This window comes from Guyanagaster necrorhizus, assembly GCF_019112545.1.
Source record: "Guyanagaster necrorhizus MCA 3950 unplaced genomic scaffold BT62scaffold_20, whole genome shotgun sequence".
NCBI lineage: Eukaryota > Fungi > Basidiomycota > Agaricomycetes > Agaricales > Physalacriaceae > Guyanagaster > Guyanagaster necrorhizus.
Window position 1 is genome coordinate 44700 of NW_025064899.1, and position 19434 is coordinate 64133.

A 19434-nucleotide genomic window follows, 5' to 3' on the forward strand; every position below is an offset into this window, starting at 1 on the left:
ATGAAGCCATTTACTACAATGTGAGTATTCCACGGACGATGATGACGGCGGCACCCATGGATATATAACAACCGCAGAACCTCCTCTCTCCATTCTCCACGAAATTTCCCTCACACTGCTACAGAATCGATCATCGTTAGTCCAAACGAGTGAGCTCGTATTCACAACATCAAGATTATCTCTCGTGTGTCTGACATCATACTTTCCTTATTTTGTCAGAACTTGTTCAACTGTGATGATAAGGACCGACTCAAACCCTCGATATATAATCCTTGGAGTTCATCGATGCAGATTGTTGTCCCAACTATCACCGGGGAAAACGACAGCAATAACGCTGTCCGAGACCAACACCAACACCAACACCCACACTACACAGTCAAGGTCTCAGATCTCACCGCTTATCGCAGCAGAAGTACCAGAAATTGTCGATAGGCCTGTCAATGTATGGAAATACGATGACGACAGATGGGGAAGGTGAAATTTCACTGGACGGTTCAAGCAAGTCAATCTTTCCTCTTCTCTGTGGTCCATGCTGATGGCAAGGGGTGGTGAGTCCACAGGCACCAATGGCTGTCCTTATGCACAGCATATGCATCTGTCATCGTCGGCAGAAGCAGAATTGGAGATCGTCCTGTCAATGACATAATGTCGTCCCTGAATCTGACGCTGATTGAGTACCAGGGAACTCACGGAGATGGTGATACATTGGGAGACCCAATAAACTTGAGGATAATTCGTCCGGGGTCCTAGTTGCGGAAATAAAGCATGAACGGATAATATGCTTGGATTGCAAGGCGATTCCAGAGACATATTGGGTCGCTCATGCTCAACTGCACAGGTGATGCCGTATGAGCTATCGCATCTACGCCCTGAACTGCTTCATGGAAAGCTCTGTCCTATCTTAGATGTCAGGACTTGTTTATCAGAGAGAACGATACACACACACCTTGGTAATGTCATTGACCACAACAGTTTCTAGCTGGTTGCCATATGACTTGAAGGTGTTCTTCAAATGCTCGCCTTTCACTAGGCTGTGCACCTTCCCTCGCACTGCATGACCTCTCTCAAAAAAGGCATGAACAATCCATGTTGCGATGTAGCCATTTGCGCTGGAGAAAGAACTTTTCTGAGAGAACTAATTGATGGCATAGGGAGCTGGGGGATGCATTGGCGATGAAAACATATATATGTAGTTCGGAATAGCGGATTATGTATGAAAGAAACTGAATAAGCCACTCTGAAAAAAAAAAGAAAGACTCTGACACGGTATTCACCAAAAAGCGAAGGCTCTGGAGGGCATAAGAAGATGTCAACACTATTGGTGCAGAGCATCCTTAACTTGGAAAACTACGTATCAGAAAACCAGAAGGGGACAGCAATAAATATCATACCTTGATCATGCTGCCACAGAAATTCTAACTATCTTAGTCACTTCACTACAATGAGCTGTTCTCCAAATCAGTGCTCTGTTCTGTGGTGCAAAAATGGTCCACCGGTCCCAGAGTTGAAAGCAGATGAGAGTTGGTGACAAAGGTACGTGTCACATGTGATTGACGCAATCTGCTTCTGAACCAGTCTATTGCACCTGTTGAACGCCCAGCATCAGTACTACATGCTATAGATAAAAGGAGAGGATCGTGATGAAGATCAAGTTCACATTCAAATTGCCTGCCGTCGTGATCCCGTGTATTTCAACTAACGGGAATTTGAATTTTCAAATTCCTAGTAACCTATTCTTCTCATCTCCATCATCTTTGCCCCAGATTCTGCTTGTAACTTCCCATGCATCCAGATGAATTTTCGATATGCATTTATCTGGATATTTTCCCAACGAGATGGGAATTCTTGAAGGACTTGCTATTAAACAAGAACGGAGGAGCCACTCCAGTAAAATGCAGTGGAACTTTTGGTACGCTTCTGCAGTATTTTGCGTTTCCTCTGACTAATGTTTTTGTCCATTCTTAGTTCACTGTGTTAAGCTCCCGAAGTTGCCTAGATCTGAGAAGTTGTCATATCATGACTGTGACTATGGCCTTTCAATGGACGAAATTCTACAAGATGATTGCATGGTTCGATAATAACCAAGCCTCTGGACTCATCTTTGCTTCAGTAATGGTCAGGTTAGCCAGTGTGCCGGGACAGGAAATAGGAAAAAATGGGACGGCAAGGGAAGACCCTATCTTCACACCATCATTAATTGGGTTGATCCCCGTGACCTTGCTTATCGTTTTACTAGGACAGTACGAACTAAATTTCTTTGCTGCTTATGCAATATCTTTGGGTGAATGTGAACCAGCCTATTTTAGCTCGTTCCCGAAAGGGAGGTTGTCGGGGGGCTGAGAAAACTGGTCGTCGTCGATCTGATCGATTATGCCTTTATTGTGAGTGCCGTCTTGTCGTCTTACACCATTCTTACCGATGAAATCAGTAGCTTTCTGCTCCTTCGTTCTCTCTATCACTCCTTGTCTCAAATAACCGCTTAGCACATCGGTTCTCTGTCTATACAGAGGTCTAGCTCCCAACGGCCTATGCTTCCACGTCGCCGAAATTTGGAAGGGCAAAATTTACGACACTGTACAGCGCCTGTGTCCCTCCAGTGCAATGCTAACGATTACTATACGGGTCACAACCCATAAACCCGGTACAAAGATATGATTCAGACGATCCTATCGAAAGGTCAGTTTTTGTTAATAATTCGTGGGTTGTCTCCCAATTCACATTGGATGCGGAGGCCTAGCTTTTTCCAGAAGATATGGCCGCATACTAGGGAAGAGGGCTTCATTATTTGAAAGTAGGTACGTTGACGATGATCGTTTCCGCAATCTTCTTATGAATCATCCTCGCTCTTCTTAGCTTGACTGTTAACACGGTGGACAATGCTGAGTTAGTTAACTTTGTCGCTTCCCTTTCCTTTTATTACGTTGAATTTGGACTGCTTTTAGGCTAGGCGGCGATGTTATGTAAATAAAGTGTCTTTGTCGGCAGTAGGCGGTTTCTAGAATCAGCTTCCGGTGGTGGAAACTTGACGAAACCCTGAATGTCAGTTTTGTCTCTCACCTGCTCTAGGAAGACCCTCACGTTGGCAGCTTAGTTTCGATGAGTTCGACATACAACCACGGTTTCTTACTATTCGTCGCAAGTTGAAGTTCTCACATATCAGGTAGTAGAAGACGGTTTGCACTTTTACGTTATGATACAACAAGATATAGTCCCTCTGTGCGACCCTTCATCATAACACGGTTGCTTTAGGGATATTTCCGACACCGTGATTATCGGATGTACGGAATATGTGACTGCCCTACTTTACTTCCTGCAATTAAACGACCATCTGCAGCAACATTCGTACTTGCGACTGTGACAGCGAGTGACGCAAAAAAGGCCCCGAATATTCCAAAGCTATTGGCGCGTGCGATATTCTTTAGTACGCCATCTGCTCACCTCGCTTTCAAGTACGTGTATCGGCGCTCTTAATCTCACAGAATCCGTCATCATGATTAGAAAACGATCCAACACCGGGATTAATTTACCCGTGCGCAGACGTGGTCCATGCGGGAAGGATATCGAGACATGACGAAACACAACAACAAACAGCAACCCCTGCGCAGGTACTTGGTCTTCGACCCCTCCTTCACAACCATCGAATCAAAGGAGCAAGTCGCTGTGAATCAGGTCGCGGAACTCCATACTCCGAAGCTTCTCCGAGCAAGTATCCGCCGCCTTCTACTGCACAACTGTATCTACACATATTGATGTTATTTATCCTTCTGTGTTTCCCTGATTTTCCTGAAGTTCCAGGTATGATAATAACGGCTTTTTCGCATTTCTGAGGTGGAAGGAATGCTTTTTCACGCAGAGACGAGATGCCGGCTACCCAAATGTGTACCAGTTAACCGGATCCAAGAGTGACGTAGCTCGTGCTCCAGTTTTTATGCTGTCCCCAGAATTATACTCTGTGTGGTTAGGAAGCTGGTTGTGTTAATGGACCATTTTCGATAGCATTTCCTTTCCTGGCAGACTATGCATGCTGCCAAGGGAGCCGAAAGCTTAGGTTCTGAGGAGATACCAAGAGGCATGTTGCCCATTGATATGGAGGTGCGCGTTGGTTCCCCAAACATGATATAGATGATTGCCTACTTCATCCCTCGATATTGACCGCTTTCCTCAACGGTGAGATGGACATAGTCAAGAACCTTGGGTGCAACTGAGGAATGGGACGGGGCGTCTATCTCGTCTAATTATAGCTCGTGCATATTTTGCATCATTCTTACCCACAGTTTTCTGATAGTTCCATAAGGAAGATTGCTTCCGCGGAGTTTAGTTCACAGAGAGTCAATGGATCAGCTGTGAACTGCGCTTCTGCGCAACACTGCGTATATTCTGGCGCCAATACAGCACAGGGAGGAGGAAGAACCAAGGTAGCGTTGTTCAGTGCCTCCCGCAGTCATCAAAGTCCATGGAAAAGATAATTCCTTCAGTTCTTCCTGATTCCAAAGCATAAAAGTACTTTTTCATCTACGCAAATACTCAATATTAGTTTCAGAAATGTTCATTCGACCAGGTGCACATGTATCGAATAGCACCTGCAATTGCCTCGTCGTCATTGGCTCCTGCGCCTATTCAAAAAAAAGGTTTCTCCGATCATCCTTGGCATCAGACTTGCGCAGGATCATACCCTATCCTGGTCCATTACGGCACGCTACCAATTGGACCACCGCTGAGCCTAGTTGGGACAAATTTTAGCGAAATTGATTGTATAACTGACAGTCAACCTGGATCGAGATTCAGACTGATACTTGGGTTCTTGAGCTCGTTTGATCACTTGAAGACCCGCACCTGGGGACCCCGTCGGTCCATGAATGCACTAAATATTTCGAGAAACTGTGATCAAGGTTCATAGGGCATTATCTGGGAACGTAGTGCATCACGACCACATATCGCATCCGCCCATGGTGCGAGTTTGTGACATATTCTCAAGGGCCAGCACCCAATAGGTTATCAGAAATATCTCAGTGGCAACCATTATCGCTGGAGCTGCGGACGATGAGGCTATATATTGAGGTAAATTTTTTCTTTTGCCAAAGCTTCATTCCAATCCCATTTCTCCAGATATCTGCTAATATGATCCATCTCATTTCTCTTATCTCTCTCGCTCTCCTGGTCGTCGCACACCCCGGCGAGGCTCCCCCAACTGCAGCTGAGCTTTCTCGTCGCGCTGAGCTCGAAACTGCTACCCGCCGTTCCCTTGCGGATTGTCAGAGCCATCTTGCTCGGTGCGGATACACCGACAGGTCAATCGCTCGTCGTACGGCGCTTGCTGAGGATCTCCGAAGGAAGCGCGGGCTTGCTACTCGTTAGTATCTTTCTCTATCCCTCGCGGATCCTCCATATACCCCAATCTTATATCGTCATCAGACGCTCCGTACAAACGCGCGCTTACCGTCGAGGAGGTCGTGGACACGAGCCATCTGTCAAACATAACAGGGCTTACGTCCGACTCGGACCCATTCACGTCTAATACCTCGTGTATACTCACTCCGGAGCTCGAGCAGGGCCCGTACTACGTTCAGGGGGAATACGTCCGCTCGGACATGCGCGAAAACCAAACTGGGGTGCCCACCTACGTGGACGTCGAGCTGATCGATATAGCTACGTGCGAGCCTATCACCGGCATCTATCTCGATGTGTGGCATTGTAATGCGACTGGCGTCTACGCTGGCATCGTTGCGGATGGCAATGGTGATGACACAGATGAGAGTAATTGGGTCCGTCAAGATTTATTCGCTTTCCATTTCTTCCTTTGACCGTTAGTTGAAAGAACACGACATTCTTGCGTGCTATCCAGCCGACGAACGACGAGGGATACGCTCAGTTTGAGTCTATCTTTCCGGGTGCGTCTCTTTCTCTATTTTTTTTTTTTTGCCCAACTGATGGTTGTCTAAGGACATTACTCTAACCGGGCGACCCATTTCCATATGATCGTCCATGAAAATGGAACGCTCTTCGATAACGGCACCTTCTCTTCCGACGGCCAACAACACATCGGTAAGCGTCGCTCCTCCCATCTTTCATCTGGTGATACTAGCCCCCCACCCGTAGGCCAAGTGTTCTTCGACCAAGACCTCATCACCGCGGTAGAGGCGACGTCTCCGTATGCAAACAATACGATCGCCATCACCGAAAACGAAGACGACCGCGTGTTCATCGCGGGCGTTGAACCTAGCACTGGAACTGGGGTCGACCCCGTCTTGGAGTATGTTTACCTCGGTGATGGTCTTTCGGATGGGCTCCTTTTGTGCGTTGTCTGTTTATCTTCGTTTTGAATGGGGGTTTCTGATGATGCTGTGCCGGCCATGCAGCTGGGGTATAGTCGGTGTGAACTTGTCGGCGAGCTATGAGTCTTCTCCGGGGGGTTACCTTACGGAAGATGGAGGTGTCGTGAACCCCGACGCTACTGCCATTGGTGTCGATGGAGCAGCATCTTCTGGTGTCAGTGGTACCAATACCACGTCCACGGCTAGTGTGTGAACAATTGACGCGACTACAAGCCGGGATGTGAGGTGTTGATGGACTTGTTTGACTGTTATTATGTATTCTATTGTCGGTTTTCTACGTCCTTCGCCTCTTCCTTTTACTTATCTACCGTTATGTCTGGAACAGAACGTAGCTGTTGTGGAGGCTTTTTTGCAGTGGTTGCGAGTAATCAATGGACAGTTATCTTGGCCTAGTAAGTGCGAGCTCACGTGTGTGGCTAGGCATACAATCAGTGCCATAGTTCTCGTGAGTCGTGACATATCTATACATCCACCATCATGACTTCGTCGCCTCGCCTCTCCGGCAAAGCAGATCATTTCAATTAATCATCATCCCCTGTCTTAACGAGACTCGACGTAACGAAAATAAAACAGTCTGACAGGCATGTTGGAGACGGGGAATCAAACCTCGAGACGCAGCACTAGCTGCTGGACCATACTATCCATGAATCATGGGCAGACTTCCGAATACAAGGCCAGTAGCTTACCCAGTGGTTCAGAAGTCTATTTTTGGTATAGCAATTATAGACGAGCTTTTTATGATGAACTCGAAGACACAGGTCCGCACTGGCACCTCGTTTCCACCTTCTGCATCACGTATGACGAAGCGAGAAGAGCAGTGTTTGGGCGCAATGAATCTTTGACCGGGGAAGAAAATCGAAGGTGGCAGTGGCAGTCACCTATCATCAAAATTGGCTTGGGAATTTTCAATGGCTACGTTCTAGCTCACCCATATACTCAAATTTACATGTCGAGGAGGCGTATTTGTGTACAGTTTTCAGTCTCGGTGAAGAACACGACAGTCATCGTGGTCGTAGTGAGGAGTCGGCCATTCTCTGCTTTGCATACAACCATTGTTGTCATATATTTCGAGAATACCAGCCTCTAGAGGTAAATAAGAGGCACTTTATCCATCATACCGAGGACCCTTACTTCAGGTAGCGTAGCGTTGGACACAAACGTAAGTAAATTTTTGAGACATCCAGAAATTGCAAGCCCCAGTGTTTATGGAGCATTGTCCATTCCTTCATCGCAAAGACCATTAATGAAAAGGACAGATGTTATATTGCGCAGTTGTACCATGCAACCAAACAAAAGGAGGAAAGAGGTAAAAAAAAAACAAAGCCTTCAAAGAGCTTATTTGAACATGGGGATCGAACCTCGGGCTATGACGATGGCCACTGGACATGCCGTCCTTCCCTGTTTTGGTGCTAAGGTGGTACGGGTACGCATAGAAGACATCCTTCGGGAGAGATAAGCGCTGAAGTGCCGCTATCTAGGACTAGAGGGTTAGAGGAGGGTCGACCTCTTTGAAAGGTTCGGGAGTCCATAATGGATGTTGGTCAGCAACCAACATCAATCCAGAATTGCTGCCATGTGGTGATCCTCGGAGCGAGATTTTCTGAGCTTGCAGGTGGGAAGGGGATTACTAGTATTGTCTTCTAGCCTCTCAATCAAACAAAGTGCACTTCTTTCTCAATCTTATTCCACTTGTGCTCGCTTTCCCTGGTTGGGGAGGCAGTAATCAGATCAGGGGAGGGAGACTACTGGAAGAAGTCTTCCAGGATATTTTTGTCTTTATGGTTATGGATGGGGGGGGGGGATCCATGGGTTTCTGAATCCTGCAGGTCGATTGTTCTCATTTCTGCTAGTGGATTGAGGGGGGTATCAGTGTCTTTCTTCTTCTTGACCATCCCCTTGATGTGAGCCACTAGGCCTGGTGACATGCCCTCTCCATGTTCAGGCATGTAAAATTGCAAAAATCGAGAATACATAGACTGCATTTCAGTCCAGTAAGCATGTAACTGAGAATAGAATAAGAGCACACAGAAACCTAGCCATCATAAGGCTAAACTGAAGTAACAAGGAGCAGAGTGTATGGCCTAGTAGCAGACAAATACCAGAGGGATTAGACTGCATGTGAGGTCCTAGCACTTGGCCCTAAACACACCAATCCCATTATAAGAGAGTATGCTAAAAATAAAAAGGATATGATCAAAATATGATCAGCAATCCTGATCACATTGATCAATGATACACTGATGGAACATGCTTTAGAACAGAGAACTGAGACCCAAAGAAAGGTATCTGAATAACTGGGTGCTGAATAGAGAAATGAAATGATGGCAACAAAGAAATAGATAGAGGAATACTACCTTCAGAGATGAATAGCACTTGTACTGCTCTGAGACTTGCACACATACTTACAGTGCTTTAGCATGCTTACCATAGTGAGGGACTCTGCATCATACTGCAGTATGATACATATCATATTGGATAAATTAATTAATGTAAGTCAGGCTAGAAGCAGTGCATTTTATGAGCTGGAGAGAATGTTGAGACACTGGAAAAGAGAACATAACTATTGTGGCTGACTCCAGACATGGGAGATAACTCTGGGGGTCCAGAACAGTTTACTGCTGTCAGAGATGTGTCACTGAGGAAATAAGAAAGAAAGCAGACTGGGTTAGGCCAGCTAGTGAGGAAACATTGCACAGTCCTGGCCCAGAAGAGAATAAGCATGACAACTGCAATACATATGTGAATAATACCCATGGAATCCAGCATGGAGTCCCATGCTTTGAAGGTACCATAGTAGAATTATATTAGTAAGTACCATAGAAGAGTATTTAGATACTGCATTGTATGAGTAGAATATAAGTTTCTGACCCCCACAGTTGCAGTGTATTGGGGAACTAAGCAAGGCATTGAAGCTCATGAAGGACTTGAGCTCAGTTTGATAAGAGGTTTTGGATTATGCTCTAATCTGAGAATAAGAGAGCAGTGTCTGAAGGGCATCATCTTGAGTTTTTCAGGTAATTGTGATGTGCAGTGCTACAGGTGGCAGAGGTTCAAACTCTTTGGTCTGTCAGATGGTGTTTTATTGTGTTTTGTGTCTCTGGATCACATAGGTTTGAATCCTGTGGGTCTACGATCGGTTTGGAAGCTTGTGAACAGAGATCTGTGCTCTCTGGCACTTGTGGATGTGTTTGTGATTGGTTTTTGCTTAGAGTGTGAAGCTTTGAGCTGTGTATTGTGTGTGTTAAGGGTTTTGATTTGATCTGAGCTGTGTTTAGAACTTTTTGGAGAGTTTTGTGAGAGTGTTTCGACATATTGTGTTGAGATGCAGTACCCTTTGCCTTGAGGCCTGGCAACATCAGTTACCACCTCTTGTTTTGATAAAATGAAAAGCTTTGAGACTTAGAGAGACCTCAGACTGTTGTAAGCATGCTATTATTGTTTGTGCACTGTGGATTTATTGAAGAAGGCAATGATATTTGTTGATTACTACTTTTATCACATTATAATCCCCCTATGAACTAAGAGTTTTGTGTGTGTGTTGGTGTGAGTGTGGTCAGTGGACAGCACTCTGCTGTATCCATTTTCACCATGTGCATGCTCAGACTCTCTTCAATGCAGCTTATCCATGAGCTCAGAGATTAGTGGGAGGGGATAGTGATTCTTGATGATCATCTCATTAAGCTTCCAATAATCTTATACTGGTCAAAGCTTTCCATCCTTCTTTTTTGTCAAAAAGAAGGATGAGACCATTAGGGACTTTGTGTTAAGCCCAAACTCCATATGACTATTAACACGTGATAAACAGTTCAGAACCTCGCACTTTGGGTTTAGACTGACTGAGTTCACTGATGTGTTAACAGAGGTGTGTTGTCAAGGTGTTTGCAAATTGCTCGAGATAGGATGGTAGAGAATAAACTTTAGCTTGAAGCTGGGATATTACAGTGAGAGCTACACTACTTAAATACTGTTCTGTTATCATACTATAAATAAATGTTCACAAAAGCTGTTGTCTGCTGTGGAGCTATTTCCCCCACTGTTGCCAGGCTCTCCACAAAAGCTGTTGTACTGCTGTTGCTGCACTGCAATTTAGAGACATAAGGAGCATTGTCTCTCTCTTCACAGCACACAGCAGCACGATAGGAGAGTGACCGACTTGGGTGCTGAGTTAAGCGTTCCCACGGTCCTAAGCGCTGGCCTAAGTGCCCTGACTAAGCAAAGATAGGGGTCATTTCTGAGAAAAAAGAAAAGAAAATAGAAAGAAAATGGAAAAATCATAACATTACCCCCTCCTTAAGACCATCATCCTGATGGTCAAGTTAGGGGAGTCTTCCTCGCCATTCAGGAGATGGCCAATCTGCTGGACCTCTCATCATTCCAATGGCAGGCTTCAAATGAGTCGAAGGCATGGTACATTGCTCTTTGCTGTATGTCCTCACCATTTCTGGCTCATCTGTTGAAGGGTCATCTTCATCGTCCTCTCTAACATATCCTCTGCTGTCAGCAGGTTGGTTGATGTATATCTGGCTAGATATCATCTCCCTTCCTTTTGTCGCCACATCTGGCTTTGCAGATATAATGTTGAACATGACCCCCTTTGTGTCTGTTAGGCCCAAGCATCACGTGAACTGATACACGTGATAAACAGGTGTTCCTTCGCACTTCAAGGAATCACCTGAGTTCACTATGCGTATATCCGGACAATATGACTCAAGGTCAGATATAGACTCGAGGTAGAATGGTATGTATAAACTTTAGCTCGAAGCTGGGGTATACCAGCGAGGGCTGAGGTCCTTAAATACTGTGCTAGCATCTCCTAATTATACTACTGCTTATTATGTATGTCTGTGTCCATGGTGCCTGTTATCCTTGAGCATCGCTACTGTACATAAAAGGATGATTGTGTGTCGTCGGGCTTGACTGTTATAACGGTTTGATGGGCAGGTTAGTTGTGCTGACTAAGCTTCCCATGGTCCTGTGCCTCCTGACTAAGTGTAAGAATAGGGGTAGAAAGAGAAAAGGGGAATAAATCATAACAGTGTCAAGCATATTAATCTGGTGTTCCTAGTCTCAAATCGCATCATCGGCATGCATGTATTTTTCATTGACCCATTGGTTTGATTCAGGTCTGTATCCTTTCCAGCTGACTAGATAGTCAACAGTTGTTTTCATGCCTCCCCCTCATGCTTTAACCTTTCGTGTTTTGTGGTTTAGGACCTCATTGATTTCATAGTGTTCTTCATCATCAATGAGTTCTGCTGGTGGTGAGGGTGGTCATTCTTGGTTTGGGAAAGCTGGTGCCACATATGGTGTCAACAATGTTTCATTAAAAACATTATGAATTTTCCAAGTTGCTGGGAGCTGCAACTTGTATGCTGATTTGCCAATTTTAGTCAAGACTTTGAATGGGCCTGTCCATTTGTCTGCCAATTTTTGTTTTGGTCGAGGTAGATGAAGGTTTGTCATATCCAACCAGACCTTGTCATTGGTTGAATATTCATGTGATTGTCATCTGCATTTGTCATACTGTTTCTTCATCATTATTGTGGCCTTTTCAAGAGCTGTCTTTGTTTCATCGTGGACCTTTGCCATTGTCTGTGCAAAGTCCATTGATGCTGGTGTTGTTGTGTGAACTCATTCTGTTTGTGCAACTGGTCAGTTTCATCCATAATTCATGAAGAATGGTGTTTTACCCATTGCTGAGTGAATTCTATTGTTGTGTTGGAATGCTGCTAGTGCTAGCCATTCTGTCCAGTCGTCCTGTTGATAACTGACGAAAAGTTGTAGGTACTTTTTGATTTCTTGATTGGCCCATTCCATTTGGCCATCTGTTTGTGGGTGATATGCCATTGAAGCATTGCGTTTAATATTTAGCAGTCAGTATAGGTTGTCTAAGAATTTGGACATGAATTGTGGTCCCCTATCCAAAATCACCACTTGAGGCATGCCATATTTTGCATATACCTCATCTCATAGTATTTTTGCCCATCCTTCTGATGTGAGTTCTGTGGAACAGGTGATTGGAATGATCGCCTTCGAGAAGCGATCGACTATAATGATGATTGCATCATAGCCATTGCTTTCAGGAAGTCTGGTAATCATATCCACTGAGATGTGGGTCCATAGTGACAAAGGGACCTCATTTGGATGGAGTGGTGCTGCTCTGCATTGTGTTGAAGTCTTGCCTTGTTGGCAAACCTTGCAGCCTTTGACATATCAGGTGATATCATGGTCCATTTTGGGCCACCAATATTCCCTTAATATGAGCTCCTTCATTTTTGTGACTCCAGAGTGTCCGGCAGTCGCATGATCATGACATGTGGTGATAATATCACCACAAAGTTTTTGATCCCTTGGGATATAGATCCATCCATCATAATGGATCAAACCCCCTTCCTTCTGTAGTCCTCACTCGTGATTGAGTGATGGGGCTATTCTTTGATCCCACTTGTGAGGATCCTGTGTTGTGCTCTTGATGTGTTTGTGCATCTCTTCTTCCATCAGCATAATCATTGCTCAGAAGTGTTCTGGCCATAATAATATGACCTCCTTGTTGTTGTCTCCCCCCTGGTTGTGATCTGCCCTGCAGCTGAGGAAGTTGGCCTTTTTGTTTGCTACTCCAGCTTTGTGATATAGCATATACTCATGCTCTGATAGTTCCATGACCCATCGGGCTTGTCTGCGATTAAGCTTTTGAGGTTGTCAGAAATATCGAAGATTCTGGTGATCTGTCCAGATTTCAAAGGTCTGGACTGCTCCAATGAGGTAATGTCACCATTTGGCAAGGGCGAGCATTATGGCGAGGAGTTCTTTATCATAGATTTCATAGTTGCACTCAGTTACTGTGAGTGCTTTTGACATAAAGGTGACAGGTTGCCATTTGCTATCCTATTCCTGTGAAAGTATGGCTCCAATTGCACCTTTGCTTGAGTCCGCTTCTACTCAGAACCTTCCATCCTGGCTGGGTATAGCCAGGATCATGTCTTCGGCTAGCTGGCGTTTAAGGTCATTAAATGCATCCCATTGGAAAATTCTCCAAGTCCATGGGGAATTTCTGGTTAATTGCATCATTGGTTGAACTATTTTGCTATAGTCCCTAATGAATCAGTGGTAGAAGTTGGTGAATCTCAAAAAGGATTGTAGTTCCTTTTTCTTGGTTGGTTCCAGCCATTTGGTTACTCTCGCTATTTTGATGGGGTCCATCTGAATGCTTCCTTCACTGATAATGACTCCAAGGTATTCTGTCTCTAGTACTTTGAATTCGCATTTCTCAGCTTTGAGGAAAAGTCAATGCTTCCTCATTCAAGATAGTACTTGTCACACTATACTTCGATGTTCCTCCTTGGTTTTGGTCATAATGAGGATATCATCGAGGTAGATTGTGACCTTTCCAGTGGTGATGAGATCTTTGAAGATATCATTCATCATCCACTGGAAAGTGGCTGGTGAGTTCATGAGTCCAAAGAACATAACTGTCGGTTCGAACAAACCATGGTTAGTCCGAAAAGCAGCCTTCCACTCATCACCTTCTTTGATGCGCATATTGTTGTACCCCCACCAAATGTCCAGTTTGGTGTAGTACTTGGCATCTCGGAGTTTGTCCATTAACTCCACAATCAAAGAAAGTGGATAACGATTCTTGATTGTCATCTCATTTAACTTCCGATAATCCTGTACTGGTCGGAGTTTCCCATCTTTCTTTTTGATGAAAAAGAAGGGTGATGCCATTGGTGACTTCGATGGTCGAATCCTCCCACTGGATAAGTTTTCTTCTAAAAACTTGTCCAGTTCCTGTTGTTCATTATTGCTAAGTGGGTAGCACTTGCAATCTAGATTGGCATTTGCATTAGGAATTAATTCAATAGCATGGTCCCAGGGTTTTGCATCTGATAGTTCATCGAAACTTTCTTTTTTGAATAGATCCTGATAGTCGCATGCCCATATTGGTACCATTTCCTCGAATGCTTTTTCCTCCTTTCCAGCATTAGCCTTTGCTGCTAGGTCATTAGCATGATGGACTGCCTGCATGTTAATGGCCCTTTGTAGGTCAACAGCAAGGATTGTCTCATCATCTTCTATTTCTTCATCCCATTGGTCCTCGGGATCTGCATCCAGTAATTCAAATGGGGTTTTCCAGCAATGGCATCGAGCAAAGATGATGCATCCGGTTTTCCAATTGATCAGCGGATTGTGTCTGATTAGCCAATCATGACCAAGGAATATCTCCTTTGTTCCTAGGTCAGTTACTGCTAAATTGATTCATTCTGAATGATCACCAATAGTGAGCCTAAGCTCAACATATTCAGTGATCAATCTGGCTTGGTTTCTTGTACCATCTGCATTGTAGACTGGGATGGGTGCTGCTGTTGCCCTAGTGGGCAATTGATGCTTGTTGATGAAAGCTCAGTTGATGCTACTTCCCATGCAGCCACTGTCAATTAAGGCAGTGACAGCATGGGTTGATCAGGATGTTAATGTCTCAATCTGTGCCTTGGCTAGTAAGTCTTTTCCCATTGACTTGGCTTGTTGGATGAATTTTTGAGGTCCATGTAATTCGTCAAGCCATTCGAGGGTGTGATATCATTCTGCAACTCGCATTCCAGTGATCATATCATCGATTACTTCCTCGGCTCAGGATTTGTGTACCCAGTTTTTGAGCACAGCCTTTGCCACTTCTTTGTCCTTGGCATTCCTAATGGCTCTCCAAGTCCATTCGGTATCGAATGGCTTTAGCCACTCTGTGGGGTTCTCTACCCCTGTTCAGCCTGAAGGCAATTGAACCTGTTTTTTATTTTTAGTTTGATGAACTTTTGATGATGACATACCTTTGGGGCTCTCTGCCCCTCTTCAGCCCTTTGTCAGCACTTGAGTGGTAGAAGTCGATTCCTTAGGTGATTCTGGGTTCTGAGTAATGAGGTCGGGTATATTCAAATGCATGCATAATTTAGACATAGGGGTAGTAACTATAGAAGATAAAATGTCAGTCTGTCCAGCAGAATATGACCTGTTACTCTTGTCCTTGGCTGAGACAGTCGAATTGCTTACTGCTCGGCCCCATCTTTTACCTCCTTGGGTTTGTCATCATCCCTGAGGTCCTGTTCTTCCTTGGTCAGTGTGGCAATCTGTGCCCTGATATCCTCCCACATGCGTTTATTCTTCTTCTCCAGGCAATTCTGTGCCATGTGGCCTGGTCAGCCACAATTGAAGCACTTCCCCTTCTTCTTGAGCGATCCATGTTGATCTGCTTACCCATTCTGGTACTTGGACCCTTACCAGTTTGCTTCCTGTCATTCTGGGAAGTTGGGGCTGAGCCACCAGGCCTGGCAGACATGGTCGCATGGGAGATGGAGGGCTTCAAGCTCTGTCCCTGGTATCTGTGCTGATCCCACAGGTTCATCGCTTCTGCCTTCTGTCACTGTTGTTCCTGCCACATGAGGACGATTCATGCCTTCCAATCATCATAGCCAACTGGAACACTATGGCCGAGGTCTGAAATAGTCTTTAGATAATGAGGCAGAACTCCCCACTTCATATACTCGACCATTCGTCCTGAGTCAGTCACATCCTCCTGGATCCCAGCGAGCTTTCCGAGTTGTTCTAACTTGTCGAAGTAGTCTGGTGCTGCCTTGTCACTCATCTTGTACTCCTTCATCTTTGACTTGTGGACTTCTCGTACTGCTGGATCTGTGAACTTGTCTCGGATCATCTGCTTTAGTACTGCCCAGGCAGGGTACCAGTGATGTTGTCAGGTAGTTGACCAGAAGTTAGGGGCCAGTAGTACCCACCATACTTTTGCCTTGTCTTTGAAGTAGGTGGTGGTGTAGTTTACCTTGTACATGTCATGGAGGAAGTACGAGGTGAAAACCTGGAAGTATTGGTCACAGTCCATAAGGAAGTGGTCTATATTGTCTGAAGCCCCTTTGAAAGGAAGGAGCTCCCACCCAAGCATCAGTTTGATGTTTAATATATATGCCTTTGGATCAAGAGGCGACATCAGATTCAGGGGTTCCCCCCCAGGGGGACCAGCCCAATCTGTCGGAGGCCCTGGAAAGAAATGTAGGGATTCATCATCGGTGATAGGACTTCTTGGAGTTGCTGGTCCTTCTTTTCGGATGATTCTCCCATCTTTGATGGTCCACCCCTGTGTCATTGCTTTGGGGTCATCCTTCTTGACATCAGTCGGAACTGATCCACTCTCTTCAGCTTCATCGGGTGGTGGTTGCCCTGCCAGTAATTGGCTCTCTTTGCTGGTCCAGGGGTTTGGGTGATGGGTTCTTGGCTGTCCATAAGATCGAGCCAGCTGAGATGCCATGCTGCAGATGGCCAATGTAGTGAGTGAATACCTTGATGTCGCTGTTTGAATTAAGGGTGTGGTCCACCCTGTTGACTTTGGCAGCATCATGCTCAGCATCCATGGCATTGGTGCCTCCTGTTTGCCAAATCTTGGTCAGTATGGTGGCATTGCCATCATCTGATAATGTAAAAAACACTGATTGAAATTAAAAATGGCATGCTCAGTCGCAGCATACTGTAAAATTTCCTCCCACTCAACAGGGTCAGCAGTGGTATACCTTCGTCCCAGAGATGATCGTAGCCAGACATCATCCTTCCATAATTTGGCTACCTGCTCTTAGTATAGCTGAATAAACTCTTCTTCCTGCACCTCTCATTCCCAACATTTCTTCTCCTGTTCTTGGTGCATGGTCATGCTGATGATACTTCCCCATTCAAGGATGGGGTCCACCATCTGGCTGCCTTGGTCCTCCTCCTCAGCCTCATTGTCCTCTTTGACCCTCTTGTCGGTGGTCCCCCCGAGGAGGGAACTGCCTTGCTGGTCGAAGGTTCGTAGGTTGGGGCTGAGTACTTGACTTGGCATCATTGGGTCCGGGTCAAGGAGTAGGCTCCCGGTCAGGCTGCTCCTCTTCTCCTTCTGCTGGCAGTGCCACTGCTCTGTGATACCAGCAGAAGTTTCTATAGAACTGGGAATGAAGGAAGAGGGCAGCAATTGGCCTGTCAAGGACCCTTTTGAGGTCCCCAGTGGGGTTAATATGCTCATCGCTGCCCCCGATTGATCCCTGGTCTGATGGTATTCTATCTCCCCTGATAGGGATATCATCAGTTTCAGTGATGGTGTCGGTCCCATATGATAACGGGTGGTCATCATCAAGGAGTGTCAGCTCCTCTTGGTGGTAGTCATCGGCATGGATGACTCCGGCAACTGGCCCAGTCCAGGAGTCAGGCTTGCTGGCAGGAGTGGCAGGTTCCCAGAATGGAGAGTCAGGAGTGCTGATTGGGGTATGACTGGCCTGGCGGTCAGTCCATATCTGTCCCTCGAGGAACTGGGCAAGGGATTGGGGGGTTTGTCGTATTGAGTCTGGTATCACTGGATTATGCCTTGGTAGGTGTGTGGTTCCTTCTCGCTCCAGTCTACTGGCTGCCCTTGATGCTGCTTGCCAGTATTAGACCTCATTCCTGTTGGTGTCATCGAAGTAAGAGTCGGGACTACTGACCCTTGTTCCCCTTCTACTACTCCTTGTTGAGGAGGCCTGTCGGGGTTGGTGCCTTCCAGCACTTCTGGGGCTTGGAGCCACCCGAATGGCATCCAAGGAGTCTCTAGCCTGGTGCCCAATTCCAGACTGGGTGATGGTTGTTCTTGATATAGTGATGCTTCGGTCAGGGGAGGGGATGGGGGTGTCAGATCAGGGTCATCGAAACCCTGTAGCCCAAGGGTTTCCAGGGTCTCAGACAATTGCTGATGGGGGTCTTGGGGGGTATTCATGTTGCTGCTGCTGCTGCTCCTCTTTTCTAGAATGCCCTTCAGTTGAGCCCCTAGGCTCGTCTTCTGTTTCTTCAGGGTGTTGGATGGAGTTTTGGACAGAGGCAGAGATGTCATGGAGGGGGAGGTCTGGTGTGACATTTCAGAGGATTGTATGGATATGCTGGAACTCTTGGTAGTGTCAAATGGCCCAGGCAGTAATAGATTGGCATCCATGGCACAGCTGTATGATCACCAATAAACTGATCAATGTTCCAATGATAGAAGCCAAGAGTTCAAAGAACTCATGAGTAAAGTTTGGGTCAGACAGATTTAAGGCAGGGGGCATTCAGTTTCTCAGCACAGTTGGGCCTGAGAAAGAGAAGCAAGAAGCTTCGAGCTAATTGTTAAGCCCAAACTCCATGTGACTATTAACACATGATAAACAGTTCAGAACCTCACACTTTGGGTTTAGACTGACTGAGTTCACTGATGTGTTAACAGAGGTGTGTTGTCAAGGTGTTTGCAAATTGCTCGAGATAGGATGGTAGAGAATAAACTTTAGCTTGAAGCTGGGATATTACAGTGAGAGCTACACTACTTAAATACTGTTCTGTTATCATACTATAAATAAATGTTCACAAAAGCTGTTGTCTGCTGTGGAGCTATTTCCCCCACTGTTGCCAGGCTCTCCACAAAAGCTGTTGTACTGCTGTTGCTGCACTGCAATTTAGAGACATAAGGAGCATTGTCTCTCTCTTCACAGCACACAGCAGTGCAATAGGAGAGTGACCGACTTGGGTGCTGAGTTAAGCGTTCCCACGGTCCTAAGCACTGGCCTAAGCACTCTGACTAAGCAAAGATAGGGGTCATTTCTGAGGAAAGAGAAAAGAAAATAGAAAGAAAATAGAAAAATCATAACACTTTGATAGTGAGATGCATCCACTGAAAAGGTTTTCATCTAGGAATTTGTCAAGCTCTTGTTGCTTATTGTTGTGAAGTGAGTATGTTTTGCAGTCCAGATTGGCATTTGCATTGGGGATTAGCTCAATAGCATGATCTCAAGGCTTCAGGGTGAGTAGCTCATCAAAACTGTTCTTGTCAAACAGGTTCCAATAGTCTCATACCTATTCAGGCAGTATCTCTTCAAACATCCTTTCCTCCTTTCCTGCATTGGCCTTCACTGCCAAGTCATTGACATGATGCATGGCTTGAATATGTATGGCCTTTTGCAGATCTATGGCAAGAATAGTTTCACTGTCCTCTATTTCTTCATCTCACTGGTCTTCAGAGTCTTCATTGGATAATTCAAATGGAATTTTCCAACATTGGCATCTTGTGAATGTTATG

The 19434-nt window shown here is 45.5% G+C and overlaps 3 protein-coding genes across 3 annotated transcripts; 2 read left to right on the forward strand and 1 right to left on the reverse strand.

Annotated features, from left to right (window-relative positions):
* Positions 1-815: 815 nt before the first annotated feature.
* On the reverse strand, positions 816-1108 carry BT62DRAFT_827418 (uncharacterized protein; the record flags this gene model as incomplete). Its single annotated transcript, XM_043182387.1, has 2 exons — positions 816-896; positions 947-1108. Coding segments are annotated over 2 exons (243 nt in total), but the record flags the coding sequence as incomplete, so codon positions are not given.
* A 674-nt stretch (positions 1109-1782) lies between these two features.
* Positions 1783-3750, forward strand: BT62DRAFT_1008497 (uncharacterized protein; the record flags this gene model as incomplete). The annotated part of the gene is made up of 7 exons (XM_043177449.1): positions 1783-1909; positions 1966-2069; positions 2121-2240; positions 2307-2381; positions 3250-3449; positions 3499-3529; positions 3592-3750. 7 exons carry the CDS (start codon positions 1783-1785, stop codon positions 3748-3750), a joined length of 816 nt encoding a protein of 271 aa, XP_043037341.1.
* Positions 3751-5118: 1368 nt separating this feature from the next.
* Positions 5119-6525, forward strand: BT62DRAFT_981842 (aromatic compound dioxygenase; the record flags this gene model as incomplete). The annotated part of the gene is made up of 6 exons (XM_043189635.1): positions 5119-5350; positions 5413-5762; positions 5816-5888; positions 5941-6042; positions 6097-6292; positions 6357-6525. 6 exons carry the CDS (start codon positions 5119-5121, stop codon positions 6523-6525), a joined length of 1122 nt encoding a protein of 373 aa, XP_043037342.1.
* Positions 6526-19434: the final 12909 nt, after the last annotated feature.